Source organism: Phoenix dactylifera, chromosome 3, assembly GCF_009389715.1.
Source record: "Phoenix dactylifera cultivar Barhee BC4 chromosome 3, palm_55x_up_171113_PBpolish2nd_filt_p, whole genome shotgun sequence".
Lineage (NCBI taxonomy): Eukaryota > Viridiplantae > Streptophyta > Magnoliopsida > Arecales > Arecaceae > Phoenix > Phoenix dactylifera.
Window position 1 is genome coordinate 6355248 of NC_052394.1, and position 23219 is coordinate 6378466.

The 23219-nt window shown below is 41.5% G+C and overlaps 3 protein-coding genes across 3 annotated transcripts; 2 read left to right on the forward strand and 1 right to left on the reverse strand.

Moving 5' to 3' along the window:
- Positions 1-9203: 9203 nt before the first annotated feature.
- LOC103701045 (S-adenosylmethionine synthase) lies at positions 9204-12321 on the forward strand. The gene is made up of 2 exons (XM_008782983.4): positions 9204-9312; positions 10655-12321. Exon 2 carries the CDS (start codon positions 10655-10657, stop codon positions 11843-11845), a length of 1191 nt encoding a protein of 396 aa, XP_008781205.1. The 5' UTR covers positions 9204-9312; the 3' UTR covers positions 11846-12321.
- A 2531-nt stretch (positions 12322-14852) lies between these two features.
- LOC103701145 (probable lysophospholipase BODYGUARD 4) lies at positions 14853-17953 on the reverse strand. The gene is made up of 4 exons (XM_017841335.3): positions 17479-17953; positions 15926-16269; positions 15575-15771; positions 14853-15399 (listed from the first exon to the last, which is right to left on the reverse strand). Exons 1-4 carry the CDS (start codon positions 17909-17911, stop codon positions 15066-15068), a joined length of 1308 nt encoding a protein of 435 aa, XP_017696824.2. The 5' UTR covers positions 17912-17953; the 3' UTR covers positions 14853-15065.
- A 1357-nt stretch (positions 17954-19310) lies between these two features.
- Positions 19311-20521, forward strand: LOC103701047 (probable glutathione S-transferase). The gene is made up of 2 exons (XM_008782985.3): positions 19311-19670; positions 19978-20521. The coding sequence occupies exons 1-2, from the start codon at positions 19359-19361 to the stop codon at positions 20341-20343; spliced, it is 678 nt and encodes a 225-aa protein (XP_008781207.2). The 5' UTR covers positions 19311-19358; the 3' UTR covers positions 20344-20521.
- Positions 20522-23219: the final 2698 nt, after the last annotated feature.

Genomic DNA, 23219 nt, shown 5'->3' on the forward strand with positions numbered 1-23219 from the left:
TTGACATATTATACATTCCTTATATAGTTGGAGTATATCAGATCCAAAAGCTGGGGAAAAGTAATAAAAACAGAGTCCTACATTGGCGATGGGTTATATAAACAGCCATTCAGTCCACAATAGTGTTAGTTTTTTTATAGACATGCATTATCTTAAATGAATGAAATGAAACATAGTCACCATTCTCCGATAATTTTGAACTAGAGGGTGAGGATTGATATTATTGGGCCCCAACATTAGTATCACTCTACTACAGTATAAGTCCCCCTCTAATAGAATACAAGAAGCTCTCAAAGTTTTTATGGTGTACATCAATTCTTCTCATGCACCATGCAATTCATCTACATGGCTACCACCTACCGTGATGGAGGAGCAATGATGGTTCTCGATGAAGCATGCTCTACCATACACTCCTCTATCAAATACGTTGCTATTAAAGTTGGTTTTGAAGAAATATAGAGGGTGGTGACTTTTAGGGGAAGAAGATTACTTGCAGGGGTGCAGAATTTATTGGAACATTTATGCTGTTCAAAATAGGATGAATATAATAAAGAAAGTTGAACTTGTGGTCCTCTGAAGACAAAAAAAAGCTGGTGGACCTCGTGAGTGCAGGCTAATGACCCGTTACTACATTTAACGGTCAATAGAGTTAAACGAATAAAATAAAAAATAATAATAACCATGGTTCAATGATTATTGAGAAGCGTCGCAATCAAGAACGCATAAACCTTAGTTTATAGGCAGTTTTTTGTCTGAATTCTTTCTGTAAGCTTCATCCAAGGTCTAGTTGCAAAAGAAAACTCTATACAAGAACTTATCCGCAAGAAAATTACGAAATCCACGAGGTAAAAATATTGTTATCGACGCGATAAAGTTATCCAGGCTTTTTGACCCTTGCCTGCAGGATTACGATTACTTGCATCCCAAGTTCATAGATGCACCGTCTGGTGGGTCCATGTTCGACTGTACAGTGTACGTTGCTTTCGAGCACAAGTCCATCCGTGTGGCCTTCTCCTCCACCGTACACGTGGTGCATCCAGGAGAATTGTATTTCCGGACGTCGGATAATCGATAAGCCGAGAAAATATCTGCCGGCATTGGCCACGTCATCTTCTGAATACATCCCAGCCGTCCGTTTTTGTTTTACCGTCATCCAGTTGGCCAAACACGTTCCTTCGTGGAGCAACCGTCGCAGCAGAGCCAAATTCCGCACAGAAATTTAAAAAACTGGCGTCCGGAAGACAGCGGGTCACGTGAGGAGCAGCTCGCCGTCGCCGCGTGCTTTCCTCGGCCAACGTGCCCTCCTCCGTGCATTGGACGTCGTGTGTGTTTCTTTCCGAGAAATAGCAATGCACCAACTCAGCGACACCCAGAATCACACCCTACAGTTATAACTGGGCCTTCCAGTGGTCCCCTCGTAGAAGAGCAAAGACACGGCGTTTGTGTTATTGTGCCCTGTCCATTTAGCAGGCTATCTTCTTGTCAGCGCTCTCATTGCAACGCACCGGGCCAGAATTGGGAGCCAATTTGTCAAACTAGGAGTTGGTCGACCAGGCATCGGGGCTGACCTAGAAAAAGATAATTACATCAAACACCTTGAAAAAAAGATTTTGTTTTTAAGTTTTTCATAGTTCCAGAGAACCAGCTCAAGATGACATAGATATGTTATAATTTCTGAAGACCATTGTACTCCTACGATACGTGCAATTGGGTCAATCCTCAATTGCCTTGGTTACAACCCTATTGACAAAAAATTCTTCTTCAGGCTTGGTTGGATTTCTCTGCAGGAATATCTTGTATAAATCAGGCCTATCGGTCCACCCAACCTTTAATCTTCTAAGGGGCTATCCAAATTTCAACCATGGGCTTGTTGGTATGTAGAAAGAAGAAAAGATCTATTGAGATTTTTTTTTTAGGATATATTTTAAGTGTGGTTAACTACGGTTAAATAATTGTAACATTGGATTAAGCTATTGGTTATCATCAGTAGCTAATGAGGCATTTATGTATTAAAGTATTTAAAATGGCATCGATATAAAATATAAATTTATGGAGTTTACATGCAATATCCAAAACTTAGAAGGGTATATATATGTAAATAAAAAAATAAATAAAAAAAGAAAATAAACTCTTTTTTGCTCGTCCATAATTTATCCTTTTTTTTATTCTCTCCATATTTTACTCGATTACCATTTTAGAAAGAGTTGTTCTCATCATTGGGGTTAACAAGGATGTAAAGGTTGATAATTGGCTTTTAAAGTGGGACTCGGGGAGGATTCCAATCCTATGCAGAGTTCCAGTAGGAGAGTGATGCATATTTAAGATCTAACAGGCCATGTGTGTCAAAGAAGATGCAATGGGCTGGATGATCTTTTTATAGAAATTATTGATGCTACATAGGTGGGCATGTGAAGAACAAAATAAAGTCGTTCAAATACAAGTACTAGGCATATGCAATTCATGCGCATTTTTCATTAAATATTTGGATAAATTATACTTTAAGTCCTCCATGATTTACAAATATTTTTAAATAATTCTTATAGTTAAAAAATCTGTAATTAGGTCCTTTGATTATTTTTTTTTTTTGCTGATGGATCATACCTGATGAGTACAGATGCACCCAATAAAGTCAAAAAAATAAAATGCCTCGGAGTGCCTAGGGCAACTCCCTATCATTAGCCTACAGGGTGCTACTGGAATGGCTGGCTACATAAATAGCCACCCAATCTGCAGCCTCATTAACTTTATGAAACATATGCTTGGCTTGAAAGGTTCCGTCATCCCTCACCATAGCCCAGATGTCTCGCAACAAAAGGGTGGACGGAACCGTCGCCCCTAGGATCCCTCGGATCCAACTGATGACAGTGGTCGAGTCTCCCTAAGTTCTTTAATTTTTAAGTAAAATTTAATATAGTTCTATCGAATTCTGGCCAATTTCTAGCATAAGAAGTTGATGCATATATGACATTCTTTTTCTTGCTGACACATCATGTGTGTTTGCAATTTCTTTTCCTTGCTGATGGTTAGCACTCGTATTGTCCTCTTCACTCGAGATTTTCTAATACCTTTGTAAAGTATGCATAGGTTAGACTAAAGGGTAGGTATTTGATAAGATGCAAGATCATGCAGAAAATACTAGTGCAAAAGATGCATTAGCAAATAGCCTTTTAAGCACTGTCAGAAAGCTGCAGTCAAGTCAAAAGCCTCGGGAGGAAGAGGTGGAGGTTTTTGTCGGGATCGAAGATGGTTGCCGAGCAGCCAAGAGTAAACAGCAATTATTAGTTGGCGAAGCTTACATTAGTTCAAATTCTGTTGACATGAATTTGGCCGGCTAAAGTGGCAATAGAAATTCTCTTGCAAACAGTACCAACTCTAATCAGAAATCTGGAGATGGAGGAAGCAGTAAACAACGTCGGAAGACTTCGAAATTCCATAGAGTCCGTTTCGGTGATGGTTCAGCTGCAGCAGTGCTTCTTGACCTTGGTCGTTCAAATGCTAGCCCTGAGCGCAGAGAAAGGGTGTCTACTCACAAACCCTCTGATGGTTTTGCAGTAAGAGGCGTTTGGCGGAATGGGGGTGTACAGAGACTGTTTGCCAACTCTCAGAAGGATCCCTTAAAGTGATGTCTATTACTACAATTTCATTTGTTTCTGCAGAAGCCTGAAATTTTCTTGATGGCGATAGTTTTTGGTTGTCTGTTTTTCAAGATCACCAAGCTTGGCACCAGTTTGTTTTATCAGTCCAACAAACTGAGCACCAGTTTGCATCATCGACATACCATATTGTTGATATTGTATGGGGTTAGAGTTGAAGGCTGGTGCACGGTATTGTGTGCCACACAGCTGTATCCTATTAAACCCCTCTTCTGATACCATGTTAAAATCACCACTTGTCCTAAAAGCTTAAACTGATAGGATGAAGTAGATTTATTTATATATTTTATATTTTCTTTCACTTCTACTCATATGTGGCATATTTTTATTTAATGGGTGGGTCGGACCTTTGCTCTTAAAATCACCACTTGTCCCAAAAACTTAAGTTGGTAGGATGAGATGGATTTATTTATATATTTTAAATTTTCAGCCTACATAATTTTGATAATTGAAGATAATTTACATATGACATGAAGACATTCTCATTGTTGTTATTGTCACAATGGTCTGGATTTATATATCCCATTTGCACAGAGATACTTCCGAATGGCTGCAATTAAATGGTTACAGAAGGCCAGTAACTTTATATCTATCTATTAATTTCTTAACGCGTTATGGCATAATAATTGCATTTATCATATTCGTACTATACTTCAACCTTGCTTTGGCCTCAGCACAAACACTGATGGTTAAAGTTGTCTGTCAAACGGGAAAAGGTTAGAACAACTGTGTGCGCGCGACTTTATTGCAAGGTACTATTCTTTCTTGACTACCGGAATGCTGCTATCGTTGGAACATTAGCTGGTCTAATTCTTATGCTTTAGCCCTGTGATCTGTCATTTTAATGGCATAAACTGGATATGAAATTATGGCGCTGTATGATTGATAGTGATGGGGAACTCTTAGATTTCATTGAAACTTTTCCCTATAAATGACGTTTTAGCGGGGAACATCTTCCTGACGCCTATAAGTGGTGTGCGCATGCTGTTGCTGGAATGACCTAGTGGCTGACGTATATAATCTTCTACCTGATAAAAAATATAAAATATATAAATAAATTTATTTTAGAACAAGTGATCATTTTAACATGGTATCAAAGCAGCACATTTGACAAGCACACAATTTTTATAGGAACTACGAAGAAAATCCAACAGGCGCGCATAAAATCTTTTACCATCACCGATTAGTTGGCAGGAAATTCAGTTATTATCCGTAGACCGTAGTAGCTCCACTTTGGCTGCAACACTAGCAAGTTCGAGAAGGTAGAAGTACATACAGAGCACACTAAATATTAGAACAGAACTAAATTAGAGCTCCAGAAGATACGCAAGACGTAGCCTAAGCACACGAGAGAGAACCCCAGTTTGGCTGCAACACTAGCAGGTTCTAGAGGGTGGGAGCTCGTACAGAGCACACTAAATATTAGAACAGAGCTAACTTAGAGCTCCATGACTTCATGACCGTCACGAATCAGATAGAGACGCAAGACGTAGCCTAAGCACACGAACACAACCTAAAACAGTTCATAGCTTCCTCGTGTAGCCATTTGATCATGGTACACCCGCGTTGCCCCCTGCAAGCCCACCTTGGGGAAGCCCTGGCACATCACCGAAGCCCGGGAAGGCACCGCCATAGTCTGGTTGTCCGAGCCCAAACCCAGGTTCGAGGCCTGAGCCTCCACCAAAGCTGGGGTTGCCAAAGAAGCCTCCATAGGCTCCAGGGATGGGCTGAGGCTGAGCTGGTCTGGGCTCGCTCTTGATATTTCTTCCTTCAAGAACCCCAACCGAGGTGGCAAGAAGGATCAGCACCATTGTCTTGGTCTACTTCTCCATGTTCGCTTCTCTAACTCGATGTTGCTACTACCCTCCCATCCCATCTTATAGCATAGAGGCCTGGAGTGTATTTGTTGTTCTCTTCAAGAGGGCAATTAATTTGCGCCCAGCTGCAAACTGAAGTGGCGGTGCTATTAAGAAGGCATCCTAAAACTAATTGCCTTCTAATATGATTTACTTTTTTACCATACCTTTAGATTCGAAATGCACGAACGTCGATTAAATGTGAAAATTGGATGCCCCATGCCCAGTGGCACTTCCACTAAAACATCCAGTGGGGAAAACCTATGGGTCAAGGAGGGTACGCAGAAATTTGCAGCCTGCATTGAACATTTCCTGATGGAAGGATGACCCAGTGGGGCCAAACCATCAGCCCACTCGCGTCGTGGGAACTTGGCTGAGCGCGTTTAATGCGAATCTACCGCTACGGAGGAATGGCCCGGGTATTTTCCATGCTAGGGGGTATGGTCTCGTAAATCAGATCACCCTAGATCTAATAAAATTATTCTAGAAGAATTTAGATGGATTCATTTCATCTAGATCCATGATAGATCCGATCCATTTAATAATTTATTTTTGAATCATGACCTTGAAGACTGCGAGATTAACACCGGAACAGTGTGGGATGTAGATCAGAAACGATAACCATCAGAAATCTTGATTTTTGCTGCTTGAACTCCCTGGATACCAAAACATGCTCATAAGGCAAAGTCTCGAGCGCTGCCAAGGGAGCTGTCGTTCTAGTTGTCCTCTCAGCAGGCGGTGTTAATCTAGAACCTAATGAGGAAGATGTTGACGCCATTATATCGGCTGGATATATATCCTGGTGAAGAAGGAGGTCAACCGATTGCTGATGTAGTGTTTGGGAAGTACAATCCTGGTAGGTTCTTATACACACTTCATTTTGGCTTTCCATTATATCTATTTTATTGATTCTTCAACCTAGATATATGAGGCGTTTACACTTGGATAGGACGACGTCTCCATGCAACAACATGCTGGGAGCAATGAGGTCAAGATCTCTCTAGTTCTCTTCCTCTTTGTTCCTGCTTCAGCAACGTCACGATGTACCGGGTTAGAAACAGCCAAATCCACTCCCCCTCCATCACTGTACGTCCTATTGTATGATTTTCTATGTAAAAATTATACAGTATATTTAGTTCTATATTACTTATTCACTGAATAGATATTGAGTACTTATACAGAATTAAGAAATTCAAATAATACCTTCTGTTTAGCCATTTTGAATGAGGTTTTAGATTATTACAAATGGTATCGACTCGGTCCATAATCTATGTGAACTATATGAATTTGAATTCTTAGTCTGATGGAGATGTCAGGCCTTACACACTCTCTCTCTCTCTATATATATATATATATTAATTTATATAATTAATTTTCACGATTGTAATTAATTTTTAAGATAATAGTTAATTTTAAATAAGTACAGCAAATCAATTTTTTTAGATGGCAGTGATTATATATCTTAACTGAACTTGAGATCCATGAGAGCAAGTTAAATATACGACCGCACATGAAAAATTTGGTTTATGTACTGAAAACAAATGTAACATATGAGATACAATATAGATATTTATGATTATCTTTATATCAATAACCTTAATATAAATGCTGGAATTCTACAAGAAAGATTCTTGCTCATGCCTTAGGCTGAAGGAAATTGCGACTGGAATACGTTGTAGCGGTTTTCAGATAAATCCAAAACTCTAGTTGCGAAGCAGATAAATATGACCATTGTGGTGAGCCCTGGTTGTACCATTTCTACCCAAATAATCACTCAAAAAAGTAATATTTTTCTTTGTACTTGGCACGCTTGATATGTGATTGGTTTAAAAGAAGGAGAATTTGCAGAATGGTCATGATCCGGGTAATAATAAATGAAATGCTTTAGAAATAGATTTTTTTTTTGTTTCTTTTAAGAGTTAGAATAGGTGGAAGTCCAACTAAATTAATGGAATGAAGATAATACCTATCCTAGTTTCATATATCAACACAAGTAACTTCAGTGACTTCTTTTAGTGAATAATGACCCTCGAGGGAAAAAGAAAATATAATGAGACAAGATTGCCGTGTCTACATTAGCCACAAGTAGGTTGGCACGCGTAAATCGAGCTCAAATTTGGAGTCTTACCTAACATAGTCTAATCAACTCATTGGTTGCTTACTTGCTTTTAATTGCTTGCTGACCTACCATAAAATCTAAATGAGTATTCCTAATAACATAGTGGATGATGAACCGAAAGCGCCCGTTGTGGCTCAGTAGAGTGGCCCGTTCAAGAGGGAAGGTATGGAATTGGTGGGCGAGATCCATGAGATCATACCCTGTTCTGAAAAAAAAAGAAGCAAACCAACCTCCGAGATTACACAACAGAAGATCCAACAGATTAGTTCTCATTTACTAAATCTAAACTTATAAAAATATTGAATAATAACAACCTTTAAAATGAGAGGCATATTGGTTATTGCAATCATTACATCAGAAACTTGACCAATCTCATTTATATGAGATTTTTATTACATGTCATATTCTCTTGCCACACCTAACCCTACCAACCCTTACCAACCCCCCATGTATAATCTCAGTTACAGGTGTCTGAAGTTTGAAGGCCTGGCTTGTCCATTGAAACAATGATCCACCCCTATATGTAGTTCTTTAACTCGGCAAGGGAATGGCAAAGAAATCCAAAATGAGCTAACCAGTAGTAAGGTTTCTTTATTATTATTATTATTATTTTGAGAATAAATAGGAATATGATGGGAAGGTTGCAGCATGGTGACGTCAACGTATAGGCTACAAGCAACGAGAATAAATAGAAATATGATGGGAAGGTTCCAGCATCGTGACATCCACCTAGGGGTATAAATGGGTAGGGCTGGGTAGGGTCACAATCTCGGTTTTTATTTGGGTCCTAATTTTAAACCTAGATCCAATCCAATAGAAAATCAGATCGAATTGGATCGGATCCACCACTACAATTTTTGACCTAATGGATTATTTGGGTCGGGTTCATGTATATCGGGTTCATGTATAATCTGAACCGAACCTAAAAAATTCAGATTCGGTTTGGATCCGGGTTGGGTCCAGTTCGGATCAACCCATCCATGACTTTAGAATTTGTGTTTGCGCTTCCGCATGCTGCGGCCCGTGAACCCAAATAATTTTACAGATTCGGATCAGATCATATAATTGAAAATCCAAAATTACCAAAATATCAAATGGGTCAGATCGGGTCGGATCTGAATTCATTATACCCAGACTCGATCTGAAAAATAGAATATATCCAATTTTAGAATCCGATCCGGCCTCATGGGTCTTCCAAAATGGATCGGGTCGGATCGGGTCAGGGTCAACCCGACCTATTTGCACGCTTATATCTACCAACAGGCTACCGGCAGGATCTTACTAGGTGGAGCCCAATTGATTGCCAGCCAGCTGGCGAGTTGGAGCCCTTGAAGCCAAGCCGGGTCCGAGCCGGTTCGGGCTTCGTGGGGCCCGGCGCGGTTGGTGAGTGGCGGGATCCAGCCGGTGGCCCCGGGCAGCTGGGAGTCGTTGTCCGCCACCGACTCCCGATTAAGGGGCTGCCGCTTTCAGCAAAAAAAAAAAAAAAGGGGCTGCCGCTGGGTACGAGATCGCGCGGCCCGTGGAACCGCGGGCGGTCAGATCTGGATCTCGCTCGGAAGCAGCAGTCCAAAGCGCGTCGTTCGGGCTTCGCCTATAAATTGGGGGTTCCTCCTCCCCAACTCCCGTGTCCACTCGGAGGCCGAGAACAAAGCGCCAAGGATTCTTCTCGCATCTTACCCCAGAGGTGTGATCTCGTCGTTCCTCTTTTTTCTTTAGGTCATGGAGAATGAGTTCTGTTATTTGATTTTTTGCCTTGAATTTAATTCAGTTTTGTGCTCTTTTCTACTGGATCGGGGACGACTCTATGGTTTTTTATTTTTTTGGGTTTTTTCGGTTTCTGACTAATTTTTGGATTTTTTTTTCACTCGAAATGGCTGGATCTGGTGCATTTACTTGTTTTAGTGCTACTCTGTTATTTCTTCGCGCTCTCTTGTGTATTTTACCTTGAAAAACCTTAGTCTGTTCCGTTTAGTTGCTTTCAGTTTTTCGTTGTCTGGAAATGGCTGGATTTGGATGGTTTCCTGTTATATTAGTTTACTAGAGCTTTTCTTGATTCGCGTGAAATGATTTGATAGCTCCTCTCTCGGGCTCATTTGGATTTTGATGAATTTGTGGTAGATTGCGGGCACAGTTGCTAATTTTGCTGGATGTAATTCTGTCCCACTTTCAAGTAATTATAAGCTATTAGATTCGTTTTTGCAATTATGCTGTTCAATTAAATGTTCAGGGTTGAAATTTTTAGATGTCAGAGCTGCTTGCAAGTCGTGATATGCTTTTAAAGCTTTTTTTTGTCCATTATATCAGCAAACTTGAGGTTGAACAAGTCTCATGCATGCTCGAGTTTGTTCCAATCGGATCTGCCCACTGGCTAGATAGATGCACGTACCTTTATTCGATTCATTCTTATGAACTTATACGCGCATCACTCCTGTTTGCTTTTTGTTACCTTTTGGCTGTTAGATCTGCTCAAGCTTCCACTGTACGATGCTGCTTTAAAATTTGTATCTATTTCTTTTTTTCCCTCTGCAAGGGCAGAGATTCTTCTGACATAGATCCGCCATCTACTTTTCCATATTATGCGATTCTGATTCCTGGTTTTAATTGGTTGCTTTCTGCCCCACTAATCTTCTAGTGGAAGCAGCTTTGTTAAAGGATCTTATCGGGTTTATACTCTGCTTTATTCCCCCCATATCCTGGTGGATGAACTACTTGCTGCGAATCATTCTAGACTTCTGTCGTGTGCACTAATTCCGGCATATTTATCTCGTATTTTAGTCTAAATTGGATCGTTAATTAGATATATGTCCAAGATGCACCGACACTGGCTACCAAAGGATGTCATTGAAGTACTTAGGAAAATGAGTGAAAATGGATACAGTAGTGGTATGTCTGTGTTTCTTTGTCTATATATTTAATCTTGTGGTCCATTTAATCTACGATAACCGAACCACGATAGATGGGGCAATTGGTGTTCTGGTGATTAATTGTGTCCCTGGATGATACTGATATGATCTTTTAATTTGCAGATGGCCAGCACCGACACCTTCCTTTTCACCTCCGAATCTGTGAACGAGGGACACCCCGACAAGCTCTGCGACCAGATCTCGGATGCCGTGCTCGATGCCTGCCTTGAGCAGGATCCCGACAGCAAGGTCGCTTGCGAGACCTGCACGAAGACGAACATGGTCATGGTCTTTGGGGAGATCACCACCAAGGCGAACGTCGACTATGAGAAGATTGTCCGCGACACCTGCCGAGCCATCGGGTTCACGTCCGACGACGTCGGCCTTGATGCCGATCACTGCAAGGTGCTCGTCAACATCGAGCAGCAGTCTCCTGACATCGCCCAGGGCGTTCATGGGCACTTCACCAAGCGCCCTGAGGAGATTGGCGCCGGCGATCAGGGCCACATGTTTGGCTATGCGACCGACGAGACCCCGGAGTTGATGCCCCTCAGCCACGTCCTCGCCACCAAGCTCGGCGCCCGCCTCACCGAGGTCCGCAAGAACGGCACCTGCCCCTGGCTGAGGCCCGACGGGAAGACTCAGGTGACCGTCGAGTACCGCAACGACCATGGCGCCATGATCCCTATCCGCGTCCACACCGTCCTCATCTCGACCCAGCATGACGAGACTGTTACCAACGACGAGATTGCTGCGGATCTCAAAGAGCATGTCATCAAGCCCGTCATCCCCGAACGGTACCTCGACGAGAAGACCATCTTCCACCTCAACCCGTCCGGCCGTTTCGTCATAGGTGGACCTCATGGCGATGCAGGGCTCACCGGCCGCAAGATCATCATCGATACTTACGGTGGCTGGGGAGCCCACGGTGGCGGCGCCTTCTCCGGCAAGGATCCCACCAAGGTCGACCGGAGCGGTGCCTACGTTGCGAGGCAGGCGGCCAAGAGCATTGTTGCCAATGGGCTCGCTCGCCGTTGCATTGTGCAGGTGTCTTACGCCATTGGTGTGCCGGAGCCTCTCTCGGTGTTTGTGGACACCTATGGCACGGGCAAGATTCCGGATAAGGAGATCTTGAAGATTGTGAAGGAGAATTTTGATTTCAGGCCTGGAATGATCATCATCAACCTCGACCTGAAGAGGGGCGGCAACGGCAGGTTCCTGAAGACAGCGGCTTACGGGCATTTCGGCAGGGTCGACCCCGACTTCACCTGGGAGGTCGTGAAGCCCCTCAAGGAGGAGAAACCCACGGCCTAAACAAAACCAGTACTTCATAGATACCATCTCTCTTCTGGTCTTCATCTTCTAAGTGATGCTTCTTAATTTTTTAGTCATCCCTTCTTGCTTAATCCGTCTCGGCCTCGCCCATTTATTATGGGTTTTACAATAACTTCGTCGTTTGGTCCCAAGCTTGCCGAAAGAAGGGAGAAGCTGTATTACTTTGTGGCGACGTATGCAATACCGGTATCAAGTTGAAAGTGAAACAAAACGTCCTCTTTCCTCATCATTATGCAATCTCCCTCTCTATTTGCCACCGTTCGCTCAGCATTGAGGCTTTCTAGATGCACAAAATAAACTGCTGTAGTCTGGTTCCGGATTTATCGAACCAAATGGTGAACTTTGTGTCAAGTTCTATATGGAACAAGTTACCTGGAAATATTATTGTAATTATTATTTTTGTCTTACCAAAAGAAGATTTTACCTGGGGCTAAAAAGAAAAGGTATTTTCTTCTTGTTGAAATGTTAATTGGATCTCCGGTGTTGAGACAGGAGTCGCGGATGTTCCCCTGACTGGTTCCTGAATTACGGCCATAATTTGCTGATTTCAGGGCGCATGTTTGCCGACTATTTTTGTTTACTTTTGCTGTTGAGCATATCAAAGGTTTTTTTTTCCCCTTTTTGGTAAAAGCGGTATTTCATATAGTTCTAACGTGAGTATACCTTGCCAAATCAAAGAAAAGTAAAGAGTACAAGGGAGGAGGAATGTCCTTTGTGGATGTCCATATGATCTCTCTAGAATGTCAGGCACAAATGAGGCGACCCAGTCTGCGGCACTGTTCGCCTTCCGGAACATATGAAGTGCATGAAAAGAGCTCAGCTCCTAGACCAGTCTGTGAGTATCACGGATAACAGGGTGACCATCACCATATCTATCCCCCCCGCACCCAGTTAATCACCACTAAAGAGTCCCCCTTGAGACATATGCGCCAGCACTAAGTACCCGTCTCGCAAAGAAGATACCCTTCTAGGCTGCCCGTAGCTCCGCCCCAACTGCAGTAAGATCGGACGTACGACAGCCACCCGCTGCTATCATTCTGCCGAGGTGGTCTCTGATCACAAATACAACCCCTCTCGACATCCAATCCACCGACATACTACCGTCGAAATTTATCTTGAGATGACCAAGGGGTGGGGGCACCCAGAAAATAAAGGCAAATGTGGGCGCTGAGACAGCAGATCGAGTGCCCCAGATGTCTCTGGCCATTTCAGAAGTGAACACGGTGGTAATCGAGGTGATCTCTCCTACATGAAGCATAACTCTATCCACCACCATCCTCAGGGGTAACCTCCTGCCCTCAAACAGGCTGGCATTCCTATCCAACCATATATAATAAGCCAAGTATGCCCATAGTATCTCCATCTCCATAGTCCTAGGACTCTGCATGGAAGCTTTCAGTTGATGAATCAAATCCTGTGCACACTCCACCGAGTGGGGAAGAGAAATAGGTGACATGCACCATATGTCCCTGGCCCTAAGACACCGCAAGAGGACGTGATCAATAGTCTCTTCGGTATCAGTACACACCTCGCAGCACTGAGTGATTCTCATCCCTCGCCGGACTAACAAAGACCTGGTCGGTAGGCAACCTCATGCCACTTTCCAGAGAAAAAGTGCCACACGTGGGTGGATCCTCAACCTCCAAATCCAACCACCCTCTATCCTCCGAGCTGGCTCTCTACTCACCAATGTCTGAAGATCTCTGGCTCGCATCTGCGACCGCCCTGTCGGCATCCAAACCATCCTATCTGACCTCTCCCGGGAAGGAGCCAGTAAGGCCAAGACCATCTCTGCCAATTGCTCCCCAAAAGCCTCCCGAATCAACCCCTCCCGCCAGCGACTCACACCAGGGTCCATCAGATCGCTAATCTTATAGTCGGCAGCTAACCGATCGGCTGCTCAGTCACCCAGGTATCCTCTAGCACATTAATGAACCGACCATCTCCAATGGCTCATCTGATCTCCGGGAGCACTAGTGCGGCTCTAGCACAAATCTCCCTCTATACCGATGAGTGATGCCGGCCAGCTCGAGCTTCAGGGACCAAAACATCATATTTGGCCCTCAGCAGGGAGGACCACATACCATCAGGCTCTAACACGAATCTAGCTGCGTGTCGAGCCGCTAAAGCCTCCCGTCTCGCCACTAAGGACTGCACCCCCAAACCCCCATACCTGATCGGCTGACAAACAACCTCTCATGCCAACAGATGGATGCCTCCTCTACCTCTGTCCCTCCCCCAGATAAAGTCCCTAAAATCTGCTCAAGAGTCCTCACCAGCACAACCAGAGTGAAAGAGTTAGATAGTAAGTAGATAGGAATCGAGGAAAAGACAGACCACACTAAGGTGATCCTATCCATCATGGACAGTGAATGCATCTGCCAACCCTCCAGCCTGTGCCTGATGTTAAACTCAAGGAAAGAGCAATCCCTGCTCCTCAAGCGGCGCCCAGAGAGTAGCACCCCCAGATAGCTCAGCATGCCCTCCTGTTCTCCCACCCTCAAAATTTTTAATATAGAGGTCATCATAACTGATCTGGTCTTCGGGCTGAAGCAGATTGCTGACTTAGTTATATTGACCCATTGACCAGATACTGCAATTCTCGTGATGGTTTATTTAAATACACCTTTTGGATGGATCTCCTTCGCCTGAAATTCTTGTGATTGCGGCATTTGTCAGCCTATCCAACCTTTCCTGCTTCATTCTTTTTAAAATTTGGAATTTAAAATTTAAAAATATATAGGGCTAAGATGAAGGTACTGCCAATAAAATCGTGTAGTCCGTACTTTCGTTTGTAGGTATGGCCGAGAAACTGAGGCATGGAGAACGAGTCAACTGGTGGTATTGGTATGGACTGCTCTAGATATATTGTGCTGTCTCTGCCGTTTCAATTAATTCGAAAGGAGAAGGGCGTTTGCTTTGAGTCGAACGCTTGGGGGCGACAAGACCTCAAAGACAAAGGTCAGCATCAACTTGTCAAATGCAGTTGGTAGAATGCAACAATTTCCGATTAAAATATAAATTGAATGAAATCATCTAAAATGCATTCACATAATGAACAAGCAATGCCAACAGTACAAGCTAGTAGCCCAGCCAATCATGTCAAGCTCAGGGTTGTATAGGAATTTTTATTGACCCAAATGAGGCATGTTGGTGAATCCATTTAGTACAAAGTATCAAAGAATTCGGCAGCACATCTTCATGACAACTTGCTTTCTATGGAAGTGAACCAAATTTGTTCTAGTTCCCTTGTGAAATCCTTTTCCCTGCCTACCATCACAGTGTTGTGGTCAGCATTAGCAATGATCTTGAGGTCTGCAAGGGGAAGTTTCGATTTCATACTGTAGCTACATTCCAGAGGAACCACCTGATCTCTGTCTCCTTGAATTATTTTCACTGAAATTCCTACTTCATTCACAACTTCCAAGTGCTTATCCATTAACTTCATCGCTCCACAAATCACATTGTGCATGGTGTGCCAAGCTGAGTGATGGGTATGCTTTGTTAAATCTGTAATCATGAAGTTCAGATCCCTACAAAGAAACATTCATAGTATTTAGTATTTGTCAGTCTAAAATTATCATTTTTTTCCAGGAGAAGGGGCAAAAGAAGGCAATTTAAGCAATTAAAGAAGCAAAACTTTTCAGAATCTCGTATGCAAACTCATGAAGGTATGTGTATTGGATTAATGAAACTCAAATTTATTACCTTCTCCATGTGAGTAGCTTCAAAATCCATTCCCACATGGCATGATTTCTGCAATAAATGAAGCAAACAGTTCTACCCAAATGTTCATACCATGACATAATTGCAGACCCGAAGAGCAACGGCGGCCAAATTTTCCTTTCAGCTAGTCTGTTCAAGGCAGTGTGACTTGCTCTCACTTCAGTTGAAGAAAAGTATGGCTGTATCCACGCACCATGGCAACAGATCATCATAAGTTTAATGTTCTTTTTTTAGTTTGGTGAAATTAAAATTTCATATAGTGAAGTCAAGACAATGGCATTTGCATGGGAAGACCAGGTTTGTCACAATATCAACACAGAAAAGTTCACTTACTGGTGCAATCAATGTGATCGATTTAACAGATTCAGGATATTTTGCTGCTAAGGCCAACGCGATTATACAACCCATTGAGTGAGCAACTAAGTGAAAAGAGCTCAACTGAAATGGTTTGACTACAGATTTCTCAATCATTTCTAAATGTTCTTTCAATCTATACATACAATTTGTTGGCTTTGGACTTCCACCAAAACCCAAGAGATCCACTGCAAACACCCTAAAATTATGCTTCGCAACTTCAGAGAGATTCGGAAAAACTGTCTCTAGCCACAGTGACGAAGAAGAAAGGAACCCATGTAAGAAAATCACACTTTCAAAAGAATTCCCCCAGTGATTTCTAGCTGTTAAACACAGAAAATAAGGTTACTGAAGTATCAATATAAATTGGGTTCGCTAGTTGAGAAAAAACTTATATGAGAATCAAAGTCAGAGATTTCGAAACCATGAGAAGCATATGACTAAAGTAATTAATGGAAGAACATAAAATAATAGAAAAATATTTCTCCAAGAGTTTAACTAATTTATTGATAGAGCATACTGAAGTTCCAACAGCAACACATGCCGCTCTCTGACACAACTGGTACATTTTTATGGTCCACAAGATCATGAATGGCCTTACCCAATTTTGGTACCACAATCCAGGGTCCATGGTGTGCAAAACAATACCTACTAAAATGCTACCACAGCAAAATGACATATGGAATCTTCAAAAATTATGAAATCTGATTGTCATATTCAAATTTAGTATTTATATTGAATCATAAAATTTTGCTATTATATTATAGTATATCTGATTCCTGGTATCTTTTTCATAATCATGAAATTTTATTGTTGTATTTTACTATATCAGGGAGTTAAGTTGTATATAAAGCATATGAGTGCTATGAACAGCATAAGCAATTCAAATCATATTTCCAATATAAATTTTTCATCGTGCTCTTGTACTTTATCTTGCTAATGAATCTTGTGGAATCCTTGGTTCCTTCTTTCCTATTATAAACACATAGGCACATATCAAGGTTGAAGACGATAGTAGAAAAATAGGCAAAAATGTCAAGCGGCTTGTCAAACAAAACTCAATTCCTATTAATGCTTCCATTGCTTTTTGTCAATCAAATTATATTTGATAAAAAATAATCCACTAAAAATTCAAACGTCTCTCAAACCACAAAAGAGTTGGGTATAGAGTAAATGGAGAGAGAAAAGAATTGAAATCCCAGTAATGCTTCTTTATGGTATTAATAATGCATATAAAATTTACATATAACCATAATAAACTATGTAGTTATCTTTTTTTGAGGTAAAATTATTGCAGGTATTTAGATCAAGCAACATTATCCTAACAAAAAGAAAAGAAACGAATTAAAAGAAGTACAATTTGACTACACTACATTGACCACAGTATTGAGAACTGCTGATGCATTGAACTACCATTTATCACTGAAAATTGATCTATGAAGTTAAACTCCAAATTCCAAAACCGAGCAGTACAACATCTTCAAACAAGGGAAAAATAAAACTTATTTTCCAAAATTAAAGCATCCACATACCTTGAGATGGCTCTCTCACCATCAAGTAAAGCTTCTCCTCTTCCTTCCCCTGCCACGAGATACACGACTCACAACCACAGTCGGACCATCGGCGTGTGGACCTTGAAGCTCCTTTTCCTTCCTTTTCACCGCTCCTTCCCCCATAACTAACAAGGCCAATTTCCCTGAAAAGATTCCTCCTCCCATACAATGTTTCTGAGACCTCCTCCTCTTCTCCCACCCCATCCGGACTTCCCTGTTTCTCTCTTCTGTTCCAGCAGTAGCATGGGATGGGATTCCCCTCAAGAACTCCATCAACAAACCTAAAGAAGAAGCACAGAACGAAGTCCACAAGATCCAAGAAGGCGAAAACTAAGAGACTGAGAGCCGAGATGAGACCTCTCGAGGCTCTCTCTCGCCATCTCCCAGGAGAAACACGGGGAAAAGTTGGCATTTTTTTCCCTCGTTTGTGGAAAGATAAGGAGGGGTTAGAAGGAAGGGAGAGAGACGTTATAAGACGCGAGAGAAATGAGGCTAAAATGAGGAAGACGTGCCAGCCGGCGGGCCACGTAGTATTCGGGCTCTTCTCCAGGCTTCCGGCCTTCGTAATCCAGGAGATGGGAATCATGTCATTCTTACACAAATGGGTTTGGTGTGGATTGATCATGGCCGTCAATTTGATGGTTCCATGACGGTTTATCCAATCCATGCGATTCATATGGGAACTTGGATTAAGTATTAGATGCTGCTGTACTAGTTTATTCTCGGCTTTATTTATTTTTTCACAGTTGATGCTGGAATAGAATGCTCTTCTTTTTGCTCGAGTTGCTTGAAGAGGATGTGGAAGGAATATTTCTTTGGTTGCCGGCTTTGAGTCTCTTGGATGCTAGAGTTCATTCACTAGTAGATGAGTGGAGTTGTTGAGCCCCTTCTAGCTGTTGGGTTTTCTAGTTATGCCCGCTTTAGCTTGTTGTATAAGATTACTTCTATGATACTCGAACAATCAAGAATCAATGCGCCACTGATGCATACATACATACATACATACATATATTAATAAGGTCATGCTTAACCTGAACCTAATCGATCGAGCTTGGTAGTTTGCTAGGTTGGCTCGAGGTTTTGAGTAGTCATTTTGGAGGGATCAATTTGACCTAGAGTCAAGTGAGGATCAACTTGGGTATGATTGAGGTAGAATCTGTACCAAGCACACCAACAAACTAGGTAACGTAGGATAAATTGCAATTCAATATGATGTTTAGATGCTTCTAATAAACCTATTTTATCCATGTCAAACCAAAAGAATAGAAGTCATTCTTGTAGAATGGGGATTTGAATCTCCAGGTTCGATGAGATCTGCAATATGCATTATGGTCAGCCTGAACCTAATCGGCCGAACCTGCTAGTTTGCTAGGTTGGCTCGAGGTTTCTAATATTCGCATTGGACTCATAGGGTTCAATTTAACCCAAAGTTGCATAAGGATCAACTTGGGCATGATTGGGATTGGACCAGCTCGATGAAAAGCTAGATAATAATCAGACCTGGGCCAGTGCAAGAATAGCCAGCCAATGAGCTCTGCTTTTTGTTGCACCTAACTGCATATTATGCCAATGATCTGTTGAATGACCCCGGTTAAATGTTATCATTAGTAGATTGCAACCTTATCTACTCTAATATAATATAACTGGTAAACCAAACGGATGGAGAAATTCAAACTTGGCATGTTCCAAATTACCATATTTAAGTAGTCGGTCATCAACTAACCTAAATAATCTACTCAACAAATCACAATGGAAGCAACTGAGAAGCCTTCTAAAAAGAATTGGAAACAGACCTTAAGGACTACTTCACAGGTCCCATAAAGCCCAACCAATTTGGAGGTGCAAACGAAGCAAGCAAAATGGCGGAGGAAGTAAAGGTGTTTGGTCATTGGACCAGCCCCTTCAGCTGCCGAGTAGGGATTGCTCTAAGGCTGAAGGGTGTCCCCTATGAGTACATAGAGGAGGATCTTTCCAACAAAAGCTCGTTGCTGCTTGAGTATAACCCGGTCCACAAGAAGGTCCCTGTGCTCGTCCATGGCGGAAGGCCAATTGCTGAGTCCCTTGTTGTCCTTGAATATATCGAGGAGACATGGCGAGGAAACCCCATGCTGCCCCAGGATCCTCACCGAAGGGCCATGGCGCGCTTTTGGACCAAGTTCGTCGATGAGAAGGTGAAGTAATCAGCTTCTTAGTGTCACAAGCATCCAACTTGTTCTTTGCCTCTTGTCATTTAATCAAGTTTGTCGATGATTTTAAGTTGTGTAGATAAATACTCCATTGCCAACATAATTCCTGCTTTGAAGATGATTTTGTAAAGCTCAGTGGTTAAGGCTGAGCCTAATTACTTTACCGGCTATTCTAATTTCATCTCACCTGAGTGATCCAAGTAGAATGCTTCAAATCTAAGTTTCAGTATGTTTTGAGTTAATTTCTTATTCCTGGTGGATATATTAAGTTTTGGTGGCTTCATGCGAGCAGTGCATGCCAATAATGTGGAAGTCATTATGGAGCGAAGGAGAGATGCAACAAAAACTCATGGAAGAAACAAATGAAAACCTAAGCATATTAGAGCGCGAGCTTGATGGCAAGAAGTTCTTTGGAGGTAATTCCATAGGTCTTGTGGACATTGCAGCCAACTTTTTATCTTATTGGACTGAAGTACTTCAGGAGGTAGCAGGAATAAGCTTGTTCAATGTAGAAAAGCATCCCATCCTGTTCAAGTGGGCCAACGAGTTCATGAGCTCTGATGCTGTGAAGGAATGCTTACCCCCCAAGGACGAACTGCTCTCCCACTTCCAAGCTATGAAAGAAGCTATGTCAGCTACCAAAGCTCGTCAGAATTGATGGAACGGTGCAAGCATTCAGCATACAGTATCAATAAAGTTCGAACCAGGATGAGTATAATGGAGAATGTAACATTTAGGTCAGTTTGGTATGCTTTCTAGTAGATGTTGGATGATGATTGGCTCTGTAAAACTCATAACTACAATTTTATTGTTGTTGTTGTTGTTGTTGAATAAATTGGCACTCAATAATATGTTATCTAGATGATACAACGCTACCCAAAATTCAAGATAAATATATCCTGGTATTAAGTCAGTCCTAGTTAAATTAGAACAGATGCAATTGATCCCACATTGGCACGGGCTTACTATGCATGTAGGACCAGAAATCTCGGGTTACAATAGTGAGCTAGGTAAACCATGTCCCCATCGAAGACCTTGCGATAGTGACGATGTCGTTACAAAAAACAATTTGTGCTAAAAAATTGTTTAGAAGGGCCTCAATGTAAGGAACAATGTTCACCAAAACCAAGCATTGGTTAAAAAAAGATATCCACACCTTCAACTTGAAATATATAATTGTAACATTAGGTTGCCATGTAGAGAAGTCCCATAGAATTAGCAGCACTCTTTATCAAAACCAAAACATCATAATTCTATACAGGAGGGCTTAACCTACGAGCGTTGACTGAATAACCAAATATTTTTAGATATTGTACTCCATATATACAGTATAAAAGGCCAATCAAGAGACAAGAGGCAGACCAGCAAGATAAATGGCTGAGGAAGTGAAGCTGTTTGTTACCAAGAAGCCAATGGCCGAGTCGCTCGTCATTGTTGAGTACATTGAGGAGACATGGGCCAGATTCATTCATGAGAAGGTGATATAAAATTATAAAAGATTTGTTTTGGAAAAAAATGATACAAAAGATTTATGATAAAGTTTTTTTTTATTTTTCTTTCTGAGAAATAATTAAATTGGGCAAAAGCCCAACGTGAATTTCTTAAAAAAATATATATCAGAGTATTAATGAAGTTATCAATTTTCAGATCATGATGTTGGACCTGCAAAGAATTCCAAAGTTGATCTGTTTTGTTTTCTAAAGATATTTAGTTCTTCTTGATTTGTAAAAGTTAATTTTTTTTAATAATAATAAAAATATCTAGTAGCAGTGCTAACTAAGATTATTTTAGTTTGTTAGCATTCCTTGACCACATAAGAGTGGCCTGAGGTTCAAACTATGGCATGATGGCATCGCCATAATCTCCTACCATTCTTTCGGAGCCTCAAAGATCTCATTCTCCTACCACTACTGTTACTAGAACTAGTGATAACAAATATAATAATAATAAGAAAAATAGCAATAGTGTTTGTCATTTGCCTTTGTAAATTCTCTATGTTAGACAAGAATTCCTATCTATCATTTCTAATGTTATTTCAAGATTTTCTGTAACAAAAATACCTTGGCATTCCAAATACTACACTTAGGTGCATTTTTTAATTTCTTATTTAAATTTAATTTTAATTTCTCATTTATTTTCTCTGTGGACTTGAAACTAGCATCATTGTGGACTCATTGCCCTCCTCTTCCTCCTTTCCTACCACCAGCACTGCTAATACCATTAGGGATGATGATGAATGATAATGAGATGACAATAACGACCTTCTCTCCAATTCTCAGAAACAAATCTCACCTTGTGGGTACTTTTAAAGCATTCCCAACTTTGGTGGTTTCCTTGGGCCCAAAGGACTCTGGTTTCCTGTGTGCAGTGCATGGCTGCATTGTGGATGTGATGGTGGACTGAAAGGATACATTGCAACAAAACTTCATGATACAATCAAAGGAACACCTAAGCATTCTATAGGGTGAGCTCAAAGGTAAAAAGTTCTTTGGAGGCAGCTCCGTAGGTCTGGCATCTTCGTAGGGTGAGCTCAAAGGAACACCTAAGCATTTTATGGGGTGAGCTCAAAGGTTAAAAATCCTTTGCGGACATCTTTGTAGCATACTGGGTTAAGCTTGATCAATGAAGAGAAGCATCCCATATCCTGTTCAAATGGGCGGAAGAATTCACAAGCTCTGACATTGTGATGGAATGCTTAAGTGCTAGAGAACGGATCCCCCTGCTTCGGATACGCTCGGTGAGACTGCTATTTGGTCCAACTGGCACTGAGGTGGTGCTGGAGTGACGTATTCACACATGGAGTAATCCATGGATCGAAGAGGGCATACGTAAACTTACGACCCGTATTGAATATTTTTTGGTGAAAGGAGTTAATGAGAGCTGCTACTCAGGTGGATTCTTTCCTCCTCTTCCTATTTTTCAAAAAAAAAAAAAAAAACTCCTATATATGTATTGATGGTGACAATTTTCATGATCCTCAACTGTGTACAACTCTGGATATTCGTCACGTCATGAGATTACAGAGACAAACAGCTATTAAATAGGAAATGATGTATGGCATGCAAAAGGCAGCGTACGTCGTACATGGCATGCAATGCTCATCATGCGAACTTTTTGATTAGTCGGATGTGGCAGCCTTTCAGAATTGTACCGCTCTCCACAATATAAATTGCACACCATGCGAACTTTTTGATGTTGCATACGAATAACTTAATCATATCAGTGTCACGCCCCGAACCCAGCACCCGGGTCCGGTACGCGACCGGCCGCATGAGCCCTAGAGCAGTGCCCTAAAGATCATGCAAGGCCTATGATTAACAAAATTCCAATAAATCCACAACTAATTTAATAATTCAAATAGACAAATCCGACATGTCCAAATAAACAAATTGGTTCAATTACAAAGTCTTCAAATGTTCATCGACATCAAAGAAGGATAAACAAACTAAATAACTAATAACTCTGGTACTCGCACTCTGCGCCCATCCCATCCAAATCTATGCATCCTGCAACTCTGGTAAAGAAAAAGAAGAA

What these genes read in the sequence shown, in the direction of transcription:
- LOC103701045 (XM_008782983.4), top strand. Translation starts at nt 10,655, where the DNA reads ATGGCCAGCACCGACACCTTCCTTTTCACCTCCGAATCTGTGAACGAG.
- LOC103701047 (XM_008782985.3), top strand. Translation starts at nt 19,359, where the DNA reads ATGGCGGAGGAAGTAAAGGTGTTTGGTCATTGGACCAGCCCCTTCAGC. An exon ending in CCAAGTTCGTCGATGAGAAG is followed by an intron (nt 19,671 to 19,977) that starts GTGAAGTAATCA and finishes TCATGCGAGCAG; the next exon opens with TGCATGCCAATAATGTGGAA.
- LOC103701145 (XM_017841335.3), bottom strand. Translation starts at nt 17,911, where the DNA reads ATGCCAACTTTTCCCCGTGTTTCTCCTGGGAGATGGCGAGAGAGAGCC. An exon ending in CGATCACATTGATTGCACCA is followed by an intron (nt 15,772 to 15,925) that starts GTAAGTGAACTT and finishes GCGTGGATACAG; the next exon opens with CCATACTTTTCTTCAACTGA. An exon ending in AAGCTACTCACATGGAGAAG is followed by an intron (nt 15,400 to 15,574) that starts GTAATAAATTTG and finishes GTTTCTTTGTAG; the next exon opens with GGATCTGAACTTCATGATTA.